The sequence below is a fragment of the Drosophila suzukii genome, chromosome 3 (genome assembly GCF_043229965.1).
Source record: "Drosophila suzukii chromosome 3, CBGP_Dsuzu_IsoJpt1.0, whole genome shotgun sequence".
NCBI classification, from domain to species: domain Eukaryota; kingdom Metazoa; phylum Arthropoda; class Insecta; order Diptera; family Drosophilidae; genus Drosophila; species Drosophila suzukii.
This window is the reverse complement of record NC_092082.1, coordinates 7,129,757-7,151,339: the sequence shown is the minus strand read 5'-3', so window position 1 is coordinate 7,151,339 and position 21,583 is coordinate 7,129,757. Positions and strand designations below refer to the sequence as shown.

The 21,583-nt window shown below is 40.6% G+C and overlaps 2 protein-coding genes across 2 annotated transcripts; both read right to left on the bottom strand.

Annotated features, from left to right (window-relative positions):
* Window positions 1-6,235: 6,235 nt before the first annotated feature.
* On the bottom strand, window positions 6,236-8,221 carry D (Dichaete). The gene has a single exon (XM_017077944.4). It carries the CDS (start codon window positions 7,990-7,992, stop codon window positions 6,844-6,846), a length of 1,149 nt encoding a protein of 382 aa, XP_016933433.1. The 5' UTR covers window positions 7,993-8,221; the 3' UTR covers window positions 6,236-6,843.
* Window positions 8,222-17,706: 9,485 nt separating this feature from the next.
* Window positions 17,707-21,147, bottom strand: nan (transient receptor potential cation channel subfamily V member nanchung). The gene is made up of 8 exons (XM_017078201.4): window positions 20,623-21,147; window positions 20,116-20,342; window positions 19,239-20,032; window positions 18,918-19,144; window positions 18,709-18,860; window positions 18,534-18,642; window positions 18,053-18,475; window positions 17,707-17,995 (listed from the first exon to the last, which is right to left on the bottom strand). The coding sequence occupies exons 1-8, from the start codon at window positions 21,019-21,021 to the stop codon at window positions 17,822-17,824; spliced, it is 2,505 nt and encodes an 834-aa protein (XP_016933690.3). The 5' UTR covers window positions 21,022-21,147; the 3' UTR covers window positions 17,707-17,821.
* Window positions 21,148-21,583: the final 436 nt, after the last annotated feature.

Below are 21,583 nucleotides of genomic sequence, written 5' to 3'. Positions count from 1 at the left end.
AAACAGGAAAGACACCCGCTACAGGCCACAAATCTCAGCCACGAAAAAATGAAGGGGGAGGCTTCACTCGCAGATGAGAGGGCCTCGGAACATGCTAATAAAACCCAAATTGACGATAAAATTATTACAAATTTATGCAAATATTTGCTCGGCTGGGGAGGGCTAAAGTAGCTGCCCTCTAGAGCACCCTGGCCTAGGCAAATTAATGGGCTGGCACTTGAGTCTGAAGCTGTATGAATGGTGGCAGGGAATCCTAGTCCGAGATGCACCGGCGATGGGTCACATGGATCTGGTATATCTGGTGGTGGTTTCCGTACTTATCGAGCCATGAGCCATGATTCGGGCAATAATTTATACGCCAATGCGCACGCGATGTGCGATGTCCTGCTGCGCGTAAACAGGAAACAAATTACGCTCGAGAGCAGTTATGAAATGCCATAAAGACTCCCGGATCTCCTCCTGCTCCTGCTCCTGACCCTGCTCCTGCTCCTGCTCCTTCTCCCGCTGCTGTTGTTGTCCTCGTCTCACTGGACAGGAACAATAATGCATTAGGCAGCCGCAACGAGGCCATGGATCGCATCCAAGTACACTGGGAAAAATGTACATGCATTTATTGTTTATGGCCGTGAAAACAAAGAAAGAGGCTTGCCCAGTTGGACCTTGTAATGAAAATATGCTTTTAAAATATTTTATAAAGATGTTGTATGTTCCCCAAATAAAAATAATATTTTGTACAAATTTTAGATTGTTCTACATTTATTATAAATCTTTTCTATATTTTAGAAAGGTTAAGGTAAATGTTTCAAATGTCGTTTAAATACAAAAAAGTCAAGAGCAATCGGGAAAATGGGCTAAAATAATAAAAAAAAATGTACGACAAATATATTTTAAAATGATATACAAATATATTTAAAATGCTTAACAAGGATTATAATAATTATATAATAATTTCTCAAAATATTGTGTTGTAGAAATTTTACAATTACTTTGTATTTTTTATGAATACTTAGTATAAATTACTGAGAGAAAACCCCAACATAGGGGTAAAATAAGAAAAACATTTTTTTAAAAGAACTAAAAACAATATTTTTAAGTGCAGTAGAGAACCCAAAGCAGAACAAAACAGAATAGACAATGTGGCGACGGGCCAGGGATTCGGGGCTTAATTCCAATCCAATCCCTTTTCCCAGCCCCTGCTCCAATGTTTTCTGACACGTGGTGAGGGGCGGCCAGGAGTTCGAAACGGAAGTTTTCCACTCGGCTCGCGTCATAAAAATCCTTTCATTTTGCTGGCCCATTGTCATGCGAACGCTGGACGCCCGCCAAGAGCCTCAAAATATAATGGAGAGTCCTGGGATCAATTGCAAATATTTTAAAAAGTATAAAAATGTACCCTTTATTAACGGTAAAAAATAATAACTAAGCTCTATTGGCAACTGATACCTATTATACGCAGCTTTTCGAGGTGAAAATTTGATGCTTTTCAATGGAAATACGTTACTAATTGATGGCCACGTTGGCCTAAGCCTCTTAGAACTTAAATAGATTTTGCTTTTATTAGGCTTACCTTAGCAATAAATACCATAATTATACATGAGACTTTCAATTAGGTGAAGTTTTCCTTTTAAAGTAATAATTTTCTAGATGTGGTTAAAAAAATATTTTAAATACGCAGTTAAAAATTTCTTATGTACTGATTATTTGACAATATCCAGTGCTCAGTCACCTAATACAACCATATCCCTGATTTATGGCTAATTTGCTTGCTAATGATGATGATCCTTTGTCAGTCTTTCACCCTTTTTTCTGATTAAAGTAATGTGTGATTTTTCAATTCCCAGACGGCGATCATCAACACATCAACCTCATATGCAAGGCGTAATTGTTTTGGCACTCGACGTCGAGCGTCCAGCTCAAAAATCTGAATATATTCGGGATTCAGAACAAAAAACCAAGAGCCCATCTCATCAATCGCTGTCGCTTTGGGAGGGTTGGATGTGAAAAAGCGAGGCAAACCACAAATTTGTCGCCCAGGTCGGGGCGCACTATTCTCAGCGAACTATACACATATTGCTTTGACAAATGCCTCGCACCTAATCAAATTTGATACAACTGAATGGGCCTCGAATGGCATCCGTATATGCAAATAGGTCCTGTTCTGCGGCACTCCTGTGCCTTCTGCAATCAGTTGTCAAGTTTGTGGCTGGTTGCAAATTTATCATCATTTAATTTCCATTTGGCGTTCGTGCCAAATGTTAATGACGCTGTTGAGTTGACAACAACTCGACTCGTTTCGACTTCACTCGAGGCAAATCAGCGTTATCCTTGCACTTACGTCTGCAATTTCCTAGCTGCTTTGACGCCCTGTGCTCGCTGACAAATTATGTCCCAGTCGACATCGCGCATTCGCCCCGTGGGCCGCCCGCTTTTTTGCAGCTCGCCCTCGTCGCTGCTCATTTGCCTAAGTGCGCCGTGCTTTTTGTGCGGTGGAGGCTTTTAATTAATTGTTAGCCTGCGACTTATTGACGGTCTGGTTGGCTGGTTGGTTGGTTTGGCAGCATTGCGCAGCACTCGGCACCACTGCAGTGGAGGCAAAAAATGTCAAACTAGCACTTAAACAGCCGCCACGCTTTGCTACTTGTCAACCACGCGCCACAGTCGACGTGCCAGTCGGCTATATCCTCAGCCATATCCAGGGCTATAGCCACCCTCGACAATATGTTCCACGTCCAGACGGAATGGCTATGGGTTGGGGTAGTGGCTCTGGGGAGTGGGGAGCGGTTGTCGATTTTGAATGAAATATGAGGCACGACACTAAGCTGCAAAAATTGAAAACACAAAAAATTATATTAAATGATTATTTGGAATTTAACTGGCTTACTAAGGATCGATTTTCAAACTTCAGAAATGTAAACACTTACCTGATATAAATATATACTATAAAATATGAGTCAAAATATATATAAAAGAGATTTAAAATTTTGTTTCTTATTATTCGGAATATAATATTGGAATTTATTTTCATTTGGCAACATAGTTTATAATAACTTTTTTTTTTTTTTAAAAAATGTTTTTTAAATAATAAAATAATAATAAAATTCCCTCCGCATTAATAAATTTTGAAGCTAAATTTAATGTATATTGGGTAAGTAAAAATAAATACAACTTATAAAATAACACCTAAAACAATGCATTTTGTTTTAAAATGATGTCATAAATATAACTTAATAACGTATAACATTATAGATAATCTCTTGTTGCCTTATATAAAATATTCCATCATTCAATTTTCTCATTTTGTACCCCCACTTTTGCAGCCCAGTGTAGCCCGCTAAACAACCCTGCTAAGCAATTGCAAATATGAAACAGTTTGACAAAAAGCCACCACCCACAAATTAGGCTGCACAACCAGTGACACAAAATGGGGAAGGAAAGGGGGAATGTGGGAGGATTTGACAGACGACAGAAGACAGACAACGCCGCCATGTTTAGGATATACTAAACAGCGTTGGGGAGGATGAATATCTACGTATAGGGAACTATGAGAGTTACAGAATAGACAACAGCTTGACCCCTTTGCAGGCCGATCCTGCAACCATCCATCCATCCAGTTAAAATATTTTATGGCACCCGCAACCCGAACCTTCCGCGTAAGAAAGTTATTTGGAAATTGCAAGGGAAAACTGGAAAATGAGAACAGCAGACTGACGACGAGGTCGTCGCAATAATTTGGCCGACGAATTGTATCACCGTTATTAGCTAATCCGTCTGGTCCTTTGTCGCTAATCCGCCGGATTAGCGAGTCCATCTTTCGGTTAAAAAAGTGCACAAAAACCTACGGATTTTTGGGAAAAGTTGATGGCTAATCCGGGTCTCAAGTTACCTCAGGTAGCTAAACATTATATGGAATCTAGCAACAACAACCCAAACAGACAGCAACCCAATAGATATGCATAAAAATCTCGCGACATTCTGCACACTCCTTTCTGCGGACCGGACGCTAATCCCCCGCCATAAAGTCGTAAAAAAATCGAAGCACCCAGAGGCTGCAAATTATATTTGTATACAGACGTGACCAAATGGGACGAAAGGCGTGGCTTTAGGGAGTAGGAGGCGTAGGCGAGTCGGGTCGTAAAAACGTTTTCGACCATCCTTAAAAACCCAACGAGTTGAAATGGAATTTCAATTATTCGACTTCAATCTGTGCGATAATTTTCTCGTTGAAATTGGGGGGAACTACGGATTAGAAAGGCGTGAGATGGGCTTTGTTTTAAGCAAGGCTTAGTTGGTTGGATGGATTAGGTCTTTGACAAAAGCTAATCACTTCCGTTTGGGTTTAGCAGAGGAAATAGCTGACTTTTAATCCTTGGGATTTTTAATGGGTGTCTCTGAATGTAAATAAATTTTATGGCATGTATTAAAAAAGTCAATAACAAATGAAAATTGCATTTTAATGTATGCAAAGGTCATATTTGTCAGTCATGTTATCATACTATCATATCATTACAGCGGAAACTGTTAAAAAATCATTCACTAACGCAAATTCTTTAGAAGGCCCTATCTGACCTGAAGAAGAATCTGAAGAATCTGACCTAAACTTAGCTAACCAACTACATACAGAAATTTTTGATTGATTTAAAAATGTATTTGAATACACTTCATTTATATTTATCTACTATACAATGCTTTTTAAAAAAGATTCTATAAAAATCAAAAACAATTAAAAACAAATTTTAAATTTTCCTTCCGAAGAACCAATTTATCCCCAGAATCATTCTGTTGACTTCTCCACTTTATAAACATCCTATTTAAACTCCAACCGAATAATGTTTTAAAGAGCTAAGCCAGAAGAATCCAATTTTTATATAATTATTCACTATCACGTCAATGCTGGGTAAATATTTGTGAAATGTAGAATCGAATAAAGAACGCAGAGCAAACGGAGAATGGAGAAACAAGGCAAGAACCAGCAACAAAAAGACCAATATCAACAATACGCATAATAACAACAATAATCAATATTTGATATTTTAACACATTTGACATACTCTGTGGATAGGGAGGGAAAGGGTAAGATTGAATAGACCACGAAGAGTAGAAAACGGCTATCAAAAAGCTAGAGTTCGAGGGAAGACAATGCAAGTGGATTTATTAATGACCGCAATTATTCTTATTATTATTACGAGAAGAAGCCAAAAATCAAAACGGAAAAAACACGCGTTGATTTCTTTCGCCAGGGTATTCTGTTACACTCTGAATAGTGAGGTCTTACAGGGCCTGGGCCCCCCGTTGATCCCGAAAAAAACACAATGTGACCCCCATCCAAAGATCGAAAAAACGACCTTTTGTTCAAACTATCGAATTCTGTCTTGGAGGCGCAAAGTAAACAGCGCATTAATCAATAGAAATTAATACACAACGGCAAATAGTTGTATAATGGCAAATCAAATTTTAGTTTTTTCTTCTCCTCCCAGCGGGTGTAAACTAACCAAGAAAAAACTCTTGCACAAAAATGAACAAAATAATGGTAAAGACTCCCAGAGACAAGGTTAATTTGATCAGCAAAAGGAGAGGAGTTTGGGCTTAAGATGAATACCACAAAAAGCACAAAAGTCGTCCGCATTATTAGGTGATGATGAAATGAGTGTTTTAAGACCAGATTTATTCGAATGACTCACTCAGTCTCGTTGAGAATATTATGTTAATGGCTGTAGTATCTGCCCGATGAATATTCAAATTCGTAATGAATTTCGTTGATAATTTTGATCCCAGTTGAGAACACAAACTCATTTAATCTCAAAGTTTATGGAAAAAAGTATGATAATCCAATTACGGAAGGAAAATATATTCATTGAAAATGTGAAGCAGAAAATGTTGAATATCATTATGTTGAAAGTAAAACTTGGGTCACAGGCGTTTAGAAAATGTGAACTGTAAACGGATTAAATCGTATATAACATTATTTAAGAACTACTAATAAATTGGAAACCTAATCTTTATTTTCATACGTTTTTAGGGATTCTAAAGTTCTTAAACATAGAACTATAAAGGTTGCTTTATAAAGTATGGAGCTCTATTTTATAAAGCAATCTTTTATAGGTACTGTTATATTTTATTTTCCCAAATATCAAAACGATATGGTGGATTAGATTTAGCATCAAACGACCAAATCAAATACCAGTTCCCATTATTTCAAGCTGAAAAATATTTCGAATGAAATAAGCAGGTTTTCAAATTTGGTTTTCTCAAATTAGTTTTGTTTTTATTCATTTTTAAATGTCTTTGTTTTGCGTTGGCTTTCATAAACCATTTTTTGCTTAGATGATAACGTTTACTTTTAATACAATTAATAATACAATAATACATTGATGTACGTTCTTTTCCTCGCATTTGGGGCTACACTGACACTATAACGAAATTGGCTGGGATATTTACAATTTGAGAGGGTTACACATTAAAAACTAGAAGATACATTTAAGATTGGTGCTGATGCGAAAAAAACAACAAGGAGGAGGCGCTCTCTCAATGCTTAAAACTAAATAAAATTAATTTACAATTAGGTTTTTTGTTTTTTCCATTTTCTTGTTTGTGGTTTGTAGTGAGTGCGCTAAATAAATTATAGTTTATAGTTTGTGTATTGGCTAGGAATGTTTTGTGTGTGTTTGTGTACTTTTTTACTTATGGCTAAGATCTGAAGTGCGCGAAGATTGTACTAGAATTAAGCGGAGTGGTTTGGAGGAGGATTGGCTTACTTAGAGCTTTTGAAGATTTAAAACCAGTGGATCACTTTGGGAATGCTTCAACAATTGTACTCTACTCTGTACTCTACCCTAAATCGAGGCCCTAATAGAGCACCGGAACCGGTCGCCTTAGGGCGCTGTCCATGGAGCCATCCATGCCATTGGGCGTGATGGTGCCGGGCGAGGATCCTGGCGAGGAGGTGGACGAGGATGTGTAGAGTCCGGCGGCATTGGCGGAGTGGGCGGCATACAGAGAGGGTGCTGAGATGCCGGAGTAGATGCCCGAGTAGAAGCTGCTTAGCGATGAGGGCGGCAATTGGGGCGGGGCTTGTCCTTGCTGCTGACCTTGGTTATTAACCGCCGCCGCTGCCGCTGCCTGGGATTGATGGAGTTTCGACAGGGCCAGCGGGTCAAATCCCCCAAAGTACGGCACCGGATAGCCCTGATCCAGATGGTGTGAGGGTGCAAAGTACGGCGGCAGTTGGTGGAAAGGATTGTAGCCTCCAGCACCGGCTCCCGGTCCAGCTCCCAACTTCTGTTGACCCATGCCGCCGGCCTGCATCTGTAGTCCACCCTGGGGTCCGGCGGTCAGCGGATTCTTGGGCTTCCGACGTGGGCGGTACTTGTAGTCGGGGTGCTCCTTCATGTGCAGGGCCCTCAGGCGCTTGGCCTCATCGATGAAGGGCCTCTTCTCGGACTCAGCCAGCAACTTCCATTCGGCACCCAGACGCTTAGAGATCTCCGAGTTGTGCATCTTGGGGTTATCCTTGGCGATCTGGCGACGCTGCAGGCGAGACCAGACCATAAAGGCGTTCATCGGGCGCTTGATGTGACCTTCCTGACCCGGCGAAGTGGCCAGACTGTGCATGCCGGCGGACTGGTGACCCGAACCGGAGTTCAACCCACTGCCATTGCTGCCCAAGCTGCTCTGGCTGCCCAGACTGCCGGCGGAACCGATGGAACTGTTGGGCGACAGGGTCTGTTGGGCGGACACGGCCTGGTGCATGTGGTGTGGGGTCATGTGACTGGACATGTGGTGACCCATGCCCGAGGAGCCATTCACTCCCTGGCCGGCGGGTCCATTGGGCGAACCACCCATGGCCGCCAAACTTTGGGAGTAGTGCAGCACCCTCTTGATATCCATGTCCATGCCGGGACTCAGCTGGAGCTGACCCTGCGGGGCGTAGTCCTCCAATCCCTGGGCCTGGCCCAAATGGAAACCGTAATTGGGATGTGTCGATAAGGTGGCCATTCCAAATAACTGGTTCACTTTCGTTTCAATGTTTTTATGGTCTTTCAAGATCAACACTTCACTTTCTAGAACACAATGTCTGTGGTTAAACTGAGATTTGATTTAGTTATCTCTGGTTTTTGTCTCTATGTCAATGACAGTCTTGCTTTTGCTTATGCTTCTGCTTTTTGCTCTTGCTCTTGCTTTGCTTCTGCTCGGCTCGACTGCTTTTTTGTGACTGATTTGTGTGGCGTTCCAGTGAGGCCGACACGACTGCAGCCAAATCCCGTTTCTCTTCGGAAGAGCGTAGTGAACGAGCAACCCTCGCACCATTGCCCAGGTAAGCCAGCGGAAGTGCGAGCAGGACGGAGACTGCATTGCCTACCTGGGAGAGAGCTGCGCCGCCGTCGCGCTCTCACTCACACATAGCGCCTTCTCTCTTTCGTTTTGTGGCCCATTGTTCCATTGGCTTTGTTCCATTGGCTCCTTTATATCGGTTATAGTTGTTCGCCCATTGAGGGGTGTGTTCAATAGAGGAGCTCAATAGAGCCAAAAGCCAGGCAGCTCGTTCGGCTCGGCTTCGTGTTATTCGATTTAGCGACCCCATTTCTTGGGGGGGCAGGGGATCCAAAGAGAGAGAGAGAGAGAGAGTACGGGAGCACATTGATTTTCGCACAGTGGGCACACAATTTCCGTTATTGTTTTGCACGGCGACGTTGCACTTCCGCATCTCCCTTGCAGCCAGAATGAGAGAGGAAGAGGCACAGCCTGCGAGGGAGAGAGTAAAACTCTCTCTCCACACTTGCAAGTGTGCGTGTGTTGGTGTGTGTGTTGGGCCAATCACAATGGGCCTTTGGTGTGAATTTTTGTCCATTGTGGGTGTCTGTGTTCAGCTATATACCGTCCTCTATGTGTACTCTATGCCTCTGCACTATGTGTGTGTGTGAAAGGACTTTTTAGTTTGTGAAAAGGACATGGAAACACGCTTTCCATTCTCTCGCCCCGCTCTCCATTCTTCATTCTCGCATTCTTTCATTTCGCTCGCCATTCTTCTCCATTCTTTTCCGTTTCCTTTTTGCCACTTCTTCCTGGCCGCTCCAGAAAGGATATTACTGCAATTATTTACTTATTTGGCCATAGAAAAGTGAGCCCGAATAAAGGAGCCCACAAAGGAGCGAGGGGAGGTGGGCGAAGTCTTCGCCCAGATGCATGTAGAACGGTCCTATGTGCCTGGCTACAAAGATATTTTAGCCATCTTTTATTTCTGGCGTACTAAATAAGCAGCAGGAAAAGTTGCACTGCTGTAAGGAAACCTTTTCGATTTGGCAATCAAATGTTTTTGGGTGCTTTTTAATGCATTTTAGTAATGAAATGTAGTCAGAGTTCCTACTCGTAATTGGCAATCATCAGATTATTATGTGTATATCAATTCACTGATTTTATGTTTTCCCTTATTCAATCTTTCTTGGGCGCAGGGTTATCAAATGAACTTTCTCTGAATGATTTTCTAATTTCATTGGAAACATAGAAACCGCACTGGTCCGAGTAGTTCTAAAAAGCGAACAACATTTTAATCAGATCATTTGAAATCCTATTTATGATATTTTAGCGTTGTTTTTAGTTACTTGCTTAATATTTTGTAACCACTTAGCTAGAAATGTTCAATCTTGGCTGTGATAATCTAACTCTGAGAGATCTCTGGATCCGAAAATTCATAACCTCAAAACCAAAAGATAGCCCTACACTGGCCCTCTCTTTCTCCCCTTGTATATCACCCTCCATTTCTTTTTCCTTTCTCCCATACATGCACGCACCCACACACCGACGCACCAAAGCTTAGTGCAATTTCCAATTGCATTTACAAAGCTCTTATACCTGGCCCATAGCGTAAGAGCATAAAAAGCTTTCAGCGTCCTCAACGTTTCCTTTGTGTCTGCTTTCCCCCAAAAAAGGAAGAAAGGACAACTGCAACAACAACGAACCTCAAATAATAATGAAAGGAAAAAACTGTTGTACGTTGTGTAATGGAAAAAGTTTTGTCCGGGCCACATTTTTCTTTCTAAGTATTCAGCATTTCACTTAGCAGACGAGGACACTAAGTGAGTGATAATAGCACAGAGAGTGAGATAAAGAATGGAAAATATACGGGATCTTGCTTTTTACAAATCACACCACTCATATGCGGCTTAAATTAATGCTAAATTTATGATTTAATATCTGAAGAATTTTTTATTCCTTATAACTAAGCCCAGTATTTTAATAATATAGAAAGAATCAGAATAAATGTGATAAATCAACCTTTCCAACTTGTTCTACTTTTATTCGACTTGATACTTTCTTTCTAACCGAAAAATCGTACAAAAAAAGGAACCATCTAGTGATTCTAAATGTAACGGGAGTATTTGTTAAAACTATGTTACTTTTGCATATTAAATAGTTTTTCGTATAATTTCATGCAATGTTTCTTTTATATCTCTAGTTCGTAAACCCAAAACCTCATAAAACTCTATTTGATGAGCGACAGATGTCACCACTACAAATTTTGATGAGTACATTTTTAATTTCATCGCTTAGTGACAGGTGAAAGATGAGTCAAGTTGTGCCGTGATTACTATTATTCGAATACAATATTAACCATTATCCTGTCGCCAGAAATCACCCTCACCGCTTAACCCATTCTGAATTCTCCGATTTTCTGTAGAGAAAGAGAAAGACTCGCGTTTCATTGTGTACTCCTGCATTGTTGTTGCTTTCGATTGTTGATTGTTGTTGTTTTCATTCAATTGTCATTTGGGGAGCTGGTTTCTGTTTTTTATTTTTTTTTTTGTATTCCGCAAATATAATTTTTTTCATTCATTCTTTTTTTAATTAAATTCAGGAACAATCGCGCAAATGTGAGACTTAACAATGTCCAGAATGGATTCAATGATAATGACAAAAATGAAACGAACATAAAAGCCAAATGAGGTTACATTCCCACCATTGTTCAGTTGATTGAATTGTTCAATTATTGATACGGCCTATATGCATGTATCATTTTTGCAAGTTATATGTGCTTTATTCCCCTACTTAGTGTTATATCATTCAGTTTGCCTTGCACCTGGTATCGGCAGATGGAACAGGAATCGTTTTGGCTGGATTTTCTCACGTTTTTAGTTCGGTACTTTGTTCATTTTGCATTTCCATTTTCCACCCACTGGATTTTTCCTTTGATTTCCTCTGGTTCTTGGCGTACGTGTCCATTTGATTGCCTCACAGATTTCGGCGCTTTTCACATGTCATTCCAGTTAAGAGCATTTTTGGCATGCTCACGAATTTCCCTTCCTTTCCTTTGCATTTCTGGTGCGTTTCATTTTGGGTTGGAAAAATAAAAAATTATGGCGCATTTATCGTTTGATGTTGATGGAAGGGGATTCTTTGGGGGATGGCAGGACCTGCTAGGGATTATGAACACATTTTGGTTACCAAGCTATATAGGGGGTAAACGGGGGTGTTCTAAATCATTCTGGCACTATTCCTCAGATCATCATTTAAAATCTATAGGCTGCCCTTAATTTTATTAATGTGGCTTCCACATAGATTAAGAGAGAGGTATATACATTTTTAAATATACCAGCAAATTATAGAAACTTGTTCAAGGATGTGATCTTATTATATTTTAACAAGACCCATTTACTTGTAAATATAAAAAAACAATGAACTCAAATGGTATTATAATTTTACATTTCCCATCATATCCGGGTTGCATTTCCAGGTCCGGGCGTGATTATGCGACAAGAAATGGCCAAATTGTCTCCGAAATTTTTGCCACTCGGCTCATCCCAAGCTCAGACCATTAGGACAACAAAACGAGCCATTCTTCTAAGGATGCTCTGGAGAAAATCTCTATAGCGATAAAGGGGACGCCCACATGTGCTGACGACTTCCGTTTCGGCTTCACCTGATTCAAGACCGGTTCCTCTACTGTCATGGATGTTGCACAATTCCTGCAACTTTTGTATCCGTTTTGTGCACCCATTGTTTTTCCCCGTTTCAAGGGAACTCGAGGAAAACAATCGCGTTGTTTATCGTTTTGTATAGGACACTATTTCCGGGGTCAGTTATTGTCATCTGCATTGTACAAATAATATTTCGCAATATCATCCCAGGAAAAACAATCAATTCACCTTCTTTTTTTTGTGTTCCGAGCAACTTGCGGTGTTTGCTAAAAGGATAATTGCTGTGAAAAACATGTGTAAGCCCGCATCGACTTATTCAGCCCTGGTTGAATGTGGGAAAATGCAATGCAAATCCAATTGTCGGAGCTGTCAGAGCGTAGGTCTTCGATGGCCACTCATAATCCTTGCTCGATTAGAGTTCATTACGTTACCAGGTCCTAGATGTCATAACAGATTAACCGAGAAACCTTAACACATCTCCCCCACCACCTCCTCCGCCCTCATTGTTCTTAACCCTTCCTCGCCGATTCCGTCATCCAGCCACTTGGACTAAACGATGTTAATTTCTTAAACGAAGTTCGAGTGCCCGTCCGGTGGGGTTAGCCTACGACTTGGCCTGGGATCGCGTCTTGAGGTCTTTTTCACTCGTTTGTAATCGAAACGAGCCACTTAAGGAACCGCCGCGATCCTTGAGTCAAATTTCTTTATGCCTCGTTTTCATATTTCATTTCATTTCTATTCTTTTTGCACATTTTTCTCCTGGCGAATTTAGGGGTTGACTTCGAGGGGAGTGGGGTTGACTTTGAAGTGCTTTGATACACTGCGGAGAAAAATATGTAGCTCATATGCTCATGGTAGAGAATAGGTTGAAAAATGCCAAAAAGCGTCGAAAAGTATGCTATAAAATTGTCTTACGTTTTCAAACCTCCAAAAAGTATTTCAAAAGTATGCTATGAAAAATGAAGTGGTCTTTTGACCATAATCCTGACGACTTTCGCATATTTATATGGATGTTTATGAAATATCTTAAACATCTAGAGAGTTTAGGATCCATTATATTTATATCATTCTTTTGGCCATAATCCTGAAGAGTTTCGCATATTTATAAGGATGTTTCAAAGAGATCTTAAACATCTAGAGAGTTTAGAACTCATTATATTCATAGCCTTCGATTCTGCTTGTTTTTGTACTGAAATTTGGGTATTACAGACATTTAAGCCGTTTTCACCACATCTTTTTCCCAGTGTGGGCCTAATTTTTGTTGTCGCTCCTCTCCGGGCAAATCGTCGCCGTCAAAGTGCCCACTCGATGCGACTTTCGTTTGAAGTGGGTTCCGAGATTCGGAACAGGCGGACGGAGTGGTGTGCAGAGGATTCTGGAATCGAGTGGCGAAGAGGTGAGTTTCCTTCCGGACCGACGTGCCGAATCCCACGGTGTGTGTTTACGACCAACAAGCACAGTTGGAACGGATTCCTCAATCCCATGTACAGCCTTCCATCGATTAGCTGCCGAAAAACACCAAAATTTGTGTCCAAATTTTGCGGTTTTATGGCCCGAGGGCAAAACACCAACGATTTAATGGGCGGATGGGCGTGTCCCTGAGAAAACCGCTGCCAAATGAGGTCCACTCCACTCCACCTGACGGGCGGCTGTCAGAAGCAGTTTTCCAACCCCACAGGACATAACAACTCGAATCGTTTTGACAGCCTGCAATCTTCTGCATTGATGTTTTACGCCTACTCGGCTTTTGAACCGATTCATTACTTCATTAGAGTCTCCCATTTTTAAGACCAAATAATACATTACTAATTAAAGACCAAAGGCAGAAGGTTTAGTGATGTAATCAATTTAAAAATTTACATTTGTAGTATAAAATCTAATGAAAAATATTATTGGTATGTTTCATATTTAAAAATTTCTGAGCTTTGGAACACTTTAAAAATGTTATTTCCTACGTCTTTTTCTTATGTGAATTAAGTTCTAGAAGTGAGATAAGATTTTATCAGCTCACGTCTCTTAGAATTTGTATTATTATTATTTTTGATACAAATCTTTAACATAAACATTGTAAATGTATATAAAATAAATGATATATTTTTTCATACATTAAGATCCAGTCAGCATTAAACAATTTGGATTTAATTAAAGCTGCAATCATTCGCTTTTAAGGCTCCATTTCAATTATCCTTTGGCATTCGCCAGTGCTTCGCTTTGATTTATTTTCCTGTGGCTTCTTCGCTTAATTAATTTCAGTCATTTGGCAAATGGTTTCGTTAAAGTCAAAGGGTTTGATTGAGCGCGTTTAATGCTGTCGGAGATCAAAGCGGCCTTTAAGCAATTCAAAGACACCTTTTGGCACCACCGCCCCTTTTTACCATTTTCCACTTGTTTATTTGTGTGCTTTCCTATTTATTTTCTTTGGCTGAATGCAACATTTTCACTCAAGTGATTTGATTTGGCGAATTGAATTTGCGCTCCAAGTGTGTATGCATATCTAGACCAAGGCACATCCCCATCCATCCTTCGCCAGGACCATTCAATCTCCCCGTCAATCAGTCAGTCAGTCATTCAGACTTGGCGGCGTCGCCGTCATCGTTTTTGTGGCTGTTGTTGTTGATTGTTTGCTTAGCGTCCTCCCGCGAGACTCAAGTGGCAAAACATTATTTTGTTCAGGAAATTCAATTAAAACTTTGCGGTTTTTTTGTTGTTAGAATTTGTTTTTTTCGCTTCCCTTCGGTTTTCAAGTGGTTTTCAATCAAATCGAGGCGTATTATTGAAACGGCTGAGAAGATGTGAGGCGGGAGACAAGGATCGAATCAATAAATTGAAGGTGAGTTTGGAAGCTTTGTTTACTTTGGTGTATTAGAAATATGTTTAAGAACTAAATAATATTTTCAAAAAATACTTAAAGGTATTACAATCCAAGAAAATATTTGTAGAACGATGTTTTCAAAAATAAATATAAAATAACTACATCAGAAACTTTATATTGTTATTGTTTGAACCCATAAAAAATAAGATTTCTTGTATAAGATTAGTGATATCAAATAATATGCAATAGGTACGACTTATATAGCTTTACCCCATCTTAAAAATTCCTTTCGATAGCGATTTCTTAAAATGTCCCCTTATCGTTTTGTTTACCACTCCTTTATGGCCTTATTCACATCTAAGCACATCCGAACCACCCCGTTTCTATCTATTTGAGCCCATAAAAGTTCCGCTTTATGAGTTGGCAAACAGAAAAGATTCGCGGCAAGTGGCGGCCATTTGAATTAAGCCAACGACTTTTATGGGGCTCGTCTGGGCCAATAAAGATGGAGACCGAATGAGGGGAGAGAGATATTCCAAGGGGCAGGAGACAACTAACATCCGTTTATCGATTTGCACATCATGATAACGATTACGTAATTGCAATTGCAGCAGCCATACAAAGAAGAAAAGGAAAAGATGAAGGTTGAATGCTGAAAAGAAAAGATACAGATACGAGATACAAAGAACTGACACCTTGCATTGTTGTCCTCATGGAGAGGTATATCAGAGATTGACATCAATGGGTGCGTTGCCGGATAATGCGTGGGATCGTCGGATCGTCGGATCGGTTTGGGATCGCATCAGGTCGGATCCTTTGGGACCCCGCTTTTTTCTCAGCACCGGAAGCGTTTAGCAACCGTCTTTGTTCCAGATCGCGAACAATGGATCAAGGAGCAGGGTTCGCGTTCCATCTGAAAGTGTTAAAGAGCAGGGATCACTCACAATCGGAGCTCTCTTTCGGGGCCGCAGCTTGACTTTAATTGAGTTTGAATAGAGCAATTTAGTTCCCGCTGCGATCGGGGCTTTATAACCGATTCTGCGTTCCAATTCGATCTGTGCAGAAGTTCTCACACCGAATCCCGCTGGAAAAATTGTTTTCTTTTCGGTGTGGCGTTAATGATATGGTGTCCAACCCCTGGCGGTCACAACAAAAGGGGTTCCCTTCCAAAAACCCCCTTCATCGTACCCCCACAAACCGGGTCACCCCCTTTTTTGGGCAAAACAATTACCATCTGAATGTGTCACAGTGTGGCCAGAAAGTATGTTCCCAGCTTTGGCGATTGGCTTTGCCATTGTGTCCTGGCCATGTAATTACACACCTTTTGAGTCGGAGTCTGGCTCTGAGTTCTAGGTGTCGAGTTCGTTGCGTAATCACATGTTTTGGGTTCAGCTCCGCTGGCAGCTGTGAATGGTGTGGGCACGCCCACAGGACCAAATCAACGCCCACTTCCCCTAATTGCTAAATGTAAATATTTTTCACGCGACCTTATGCCTCAAGAAATGATTTTTGATTCTCTATTCATATTGTATAAATATTCATAGTCATTAAAAACTATAGGAATAAATGTATTGTATTGTTAAGAATAGATTTTCCAAACCGATTAGTTAGTTAGTTATAAATTGTTAGTTACTTTAACACCATTCAAACTATTAATACATTTAGATACAGAAAAGGGGAGTAATAAAGTTTTACAGTCCCTAGATAGGGATCTCTTTCGCCCTCTCGACTTGTGAAATTTCCAGTCATAAAAAAGGCTGAGAAAGCTGTTTAATTACGCCCCTCGGCATACACAAACATTGTAAAACAATAACAATAAAAGCGCTAGAAGGTAATGGGACAAGAAAAACACGAAATGGAAACGCGAACGGACAGTTTTCCACCTTCTATGTGTTCCAGGAAAATCGGCCTGCTTTATGATCCTTAAGCAACATCGTTTATAGCGCAATTTCGGTGAGGGGCGTTTGCCAAATGACTTTTAAATGCCGTCTGTGATTTGGCCTTAACTATCGTGATTGTTTCGATGGGCATGTTCTTTTACAAAAATGTTTTTTAAAAAGGAAAACTCAAGAATTATACGCGACTCAGGTTGAATCCTTTAGGGACTTTGCTTTGGGAGGAGGCAAATGGTTAAACAAGCATTCAAATAAGAATTATGGACCATTCCCAGGTGAACTGCCACTAGAACTCAAAGGAAATTCGGTTTTCTTCGGACTCCTTTTTCCCCCTAACGTTTGACTGCCTTTTTCTTGGCTTGAAATTTCTTTACTTTCTTTTGCCGATACTCAAGAGTTTGTTTAAAGTAAATTATTTATGCAAATCAAAGTGCAAAAGAAAGAAAAGTTTGCAATTTATTTTGCCGATTGGGTGCAGAGTTTGGTGAGGGTTGTCAAGGGTTGAGGGTTTGACCTTTGTTAAACTCTGTTTGCATTTGTGCTTTGCTCTTTGATTTAAAACTGTCAACGCACATGAGAGCTGAAAAAAAGTGCTAGTCGTTGAGTTATGGACCCACTACCACTTCGCCCCATGAAAATGCAAATTTACCTAGGACCCATCGTAGAATGGATGATTGTTGCCCCCTTTTGTTGAACATTTTTCTTCCTTCTTTTTCTGGTTGGCAAACTTTATAAGCACATTGATTTTATTAAATGTTATTTTGAGTGAATTTGATTTTGATATTTGTTTGTTTGGGCGACCTGTCATTTGCATGCATCGACACTTGTGCCACAGATTTTTCGTCGCTCTGGTAAATAAGTCATCGATTATGTGCCAATGGCTGTGGGTAAAATGGTTTCAAGTGTTTGCCATTTGAATATTTTTTTAATTTCCTAAAACAGCTGATATTTAAATTTAAACATAATTGTTTATAATGAAGTTTATAAAGTCCTATTCAACAAAATATACGACACTATTTTATTGCCAAATTATTTTTTGGTATTTCTGACCGTTTAAAGGCGCCTGTCCCAAATAAATAAACAAAATAAATTTTGAATTGTGAAACGCATTGTAGACTAAATTTATTGCTCAAAACGAACACATTTCAACAAGGCCCAATAAAACTTGAACTAATTAAGTGACTCTGGTTTTTCCAAATGGATTTTCAAAAGTTGTTGTTGTCGGAACTTTCCGATTTGGGGGCGGTGCCGAAGAACTTCTCGTACTCCTGTTGACGTCGAAGGGCGCGGGCCTCGCGTTCCATTTGTCTCTTCTTAGAGAAACGCTGATGGATGCGTTTCATCTCCTGCACCTCCTTCATCTCCTCTTTTTCCTCCTCCTAAGATGATATGATTATTATGATTCTTTATAATAATATAATTTATATTTAACCTACAGTCATATTTAACCGTAGGACCAAGGCCCTTCGACCATCCGACATTGACTGACTGTACTGCATAAAGTTCTTCAACCGCTCGGCGGGTGGGACACTCCTCTCCACCACAAGGACGATCCTGGCCCACTGACGCTGCCACTCGTTGCGGATCTCGGCGATCACCTGGTACGTATTACCCATCATGGCGATCAACATGTTCACCAGCAACACACTCACGATCACCATGAACAGGAAGAACAGGATCTTTGCCTCGTACTCGTGTTGCGTGGACACCATGGCTCCATAATAGTCCCCGAAATTAGTTAAGGACATCAGAAACATAGCCACTATGGATTCCATGGGCGACGGCATCGGATTGGACTCTGCATCCTCTCCATCTGCCGGCGTTCCACTGTCAAAGGTCAGGAAAATAATGTAAAAAGCCTGGAGAAAAGATACGTTTAGAAATCATGCTCAAAGAGGGTTGAAAATATATCGATACCTGGGAGAAACCCAACACGAACACCAAATAGATGGAGACGAATCGGAGCAGATCTCCCATGACCATGCGGTATATCATCACTACGAAGGGACCAACTGTTTTAAAGCCACTGCAAAAATGTACAAAAAAGGATCACAAACATTTGCCTATTAACAATCTAACAAATCTAACTTACCGACAAAAGAATAAAAAATACGGAGCAGTGGTTAGCATTATCACAACGGTGACATGATCATCGATTTCGGTGAGACAGGAAACCCTCAACCAGGGTATGGTCATCATCAAAGCACAGGAAAACAAAAACATTACCCGTGAAGGAGCCGTCATCTTAAGAAATTAATAAAGTTAATATATACATTTTCTAATATAAATTCAAGGGCTTACCAGATTTTCAATAAACATTTTTATGCCTAGAAAACGAGCCTCTCGCAAGGCGACTATTAGATATAGAATAGCTCCAACAAAGTTTAATAATTCTGCAACAATTCGGAGCTTGGCCAAATCGGATTCTAGATTCATTAAAGGACATTGGGCGTAACTTTCCCACCAAGCAGGCAGGACCTCCACCTCCGATGGATCATAATATTCGGTAAAATTTAGCCAGAATGTTTCTGAGAAAATGAAAAATACCATTATCATTACGGTATCACACCATATTATGTAAGGCACATTAAAAATGTAAAATGAATTATTGTAATACTCAACTGTATTCGGTAGTCATCGAGCCCCTCTTAGTCTGCCGGTGGTACGTATATGAGCCATTTTGCCTATATAGATCATTTTTAACCGTAGTGCTATTAGCCGCATCCTCATCGTCCTCCTTGTTGTCCGGACCTGGGCGCAGGATAAAGCTGAATAACGAGATGAGGAAGTAGAGGGCGAACATGTAGAACTGCTTGTAGAACCGCGACTTGCAGAACGTGTCCCATTTCGTCTTCAGTAGATCGATGACCACGCCATCCAGCAGTTCCAGATGCTCCAATTTATCACCAAATACTACGAAATTAAGCACCGAATCCTTGTTAATATTCCCGGTTTCTTCATTAATGGTATCAATCATCAAAAGTGGGTAGGCGGCGCAGGTGATGCTACCCAATTGCCAGTAGATCTCCCTTTCGATGCTCATCACGTGGAAGAACATCTCGACTCTTCCTAACTTGGCAGCCAAAGTCAAGGCCGTGAGGTTCTGAACATTCTTTATATGGATATTCGTGCCCACTTCATAGCCCACGTCAAACATTTCGATCTTTTCATAGATGACCAACATGTGGAGAACGGTGTTTCCGTTGGTGTCCTGGAAGTCGGGATCGGCTCCTCGGGCCAAAACCAATCGGAAGCACTCTTCCTGCGACAAGCAGGCGGCAAAACTCAGGGGGTATTCGCCCCAATAGACATAACCATCATAGTTGGTCATGGGACAAAGAGCAACGTATTCGTGATCCGGCGAATCTGTTCGGGAGAACTTTGTATCCTCCGCAGACATAAAGGCTCCACAGCAACTGTTTTAAAAATATATTTTCCAAATTTTCATATAAACAGACTACCTTTAAACCTATTCGTGACCTATAAAGGAGTTTCTTACCGTTCTTGAACATCTGCGTTGGCATCCAATAGATATTTTACCATGGCAGGATCCTCATTGACAATGGCAATGTGCAGGACACTTTCTCCGTAATACTCGTCACTCATATAGGTATCAAGAATAAGTTTCGGGTAGAATTTGAGGAGCCTCTTGGCAAGATCAGCGTGCAAGGAAGAAGCGTTTAACAGGCACAAATGGAGGATGGTCTCGCCCACAGCCCCACGCATCTGAAGATAATAAAAGGGATTCATTAGGCTTTAAATATAATACTTAAGTTACATAAGATATTCTAATTTAATTGAACATTTAGAAGTTCTCGATTTCGTGTTTTTTTTAAATAGTCATACTAATCCTTTAGTTAAATCTATAATTTTATTTAAATATAACAGTTACTAGAAACTTCTAGATAATCAACAAATATACTTATCCTTGGTGTTCTGGAAAAAGGGGGTCTTAACCCCCAAAGCAAAGCCTTCCAGAAAACTCCCAACTTTCTTATCCACTTACATTCAGATCCCAGCAGACGAATCGATAGGCGGTTGGATTGGAGATATATTCGGCCTCCGAAACCTCAGGGCAGTAGTCATGGATGTTGAAGTCGTCGTCGGGATTCTCCAGAGCTCGGATCTCTGGCAGTTGACGGGAGCGGGGGCGATCCACATTGCGCAGCAGGACGAGCTTCGAGATGGGGAAGTACCGTCCAGCGCCCTTGTTGTACAAAAACGGCTCCACCTTGGTCTTGATGGCGTGATCGATCTCAGCAAACTGCTTAGTTTGGCAGGCCCTTTTCATCATATCCACGAGGAGTCCGCCGCCCTTGAGATTTACGAACTTGTAGAGGGCCTGGGTGGACACTCCGGCCTGCTTCTTGACCCCGCTGGTCACATTACTCTCCGTATTCCCCATTATCCGATCCCGAACTCACTTTCCCACTGGGTTTTACCAATTTTTAAAGGCTTTTGTAGCGCGACATTGCTGGAGGACCTGTCTGCTCTTGGAAATACCTTTTTGTTATGGCGTGGTCCTTGTCCATTGGTGGCTATCGATAAAACATTCCGCAGCACGACCGTTTCCAATGCAACAGCTGAACTTGAGCTCCTTTGCTCTGTTTACGTGACGTTGCCAAGACATCCTACCTGTTGCACCTGCTCAACAAGTTTAGTTAGCCTCTTCATTAATGATTTTTATTCACTTTAGAAAAAAAGCTTAGAAAGCAAACTATACATAAATTCAAAAAACAAATCAAACAAAATAAATTATACTTTTTTTCTGTTCAAACGTTCTTTGCAGGTCAATCTTTAACTTTTTTTTGGAAAAGCTGCATACATAAATTTAAAAAGTTAAATTAGAAGTTATGCTTTAAAAAAAATAGGACTCTAACAACATTTTTTAACGGCTTATTTGCGGATTTATTCATCAACCGCCAAAATTTAAATTCATAAACTATCGAGTCACGACATTTGGCTTG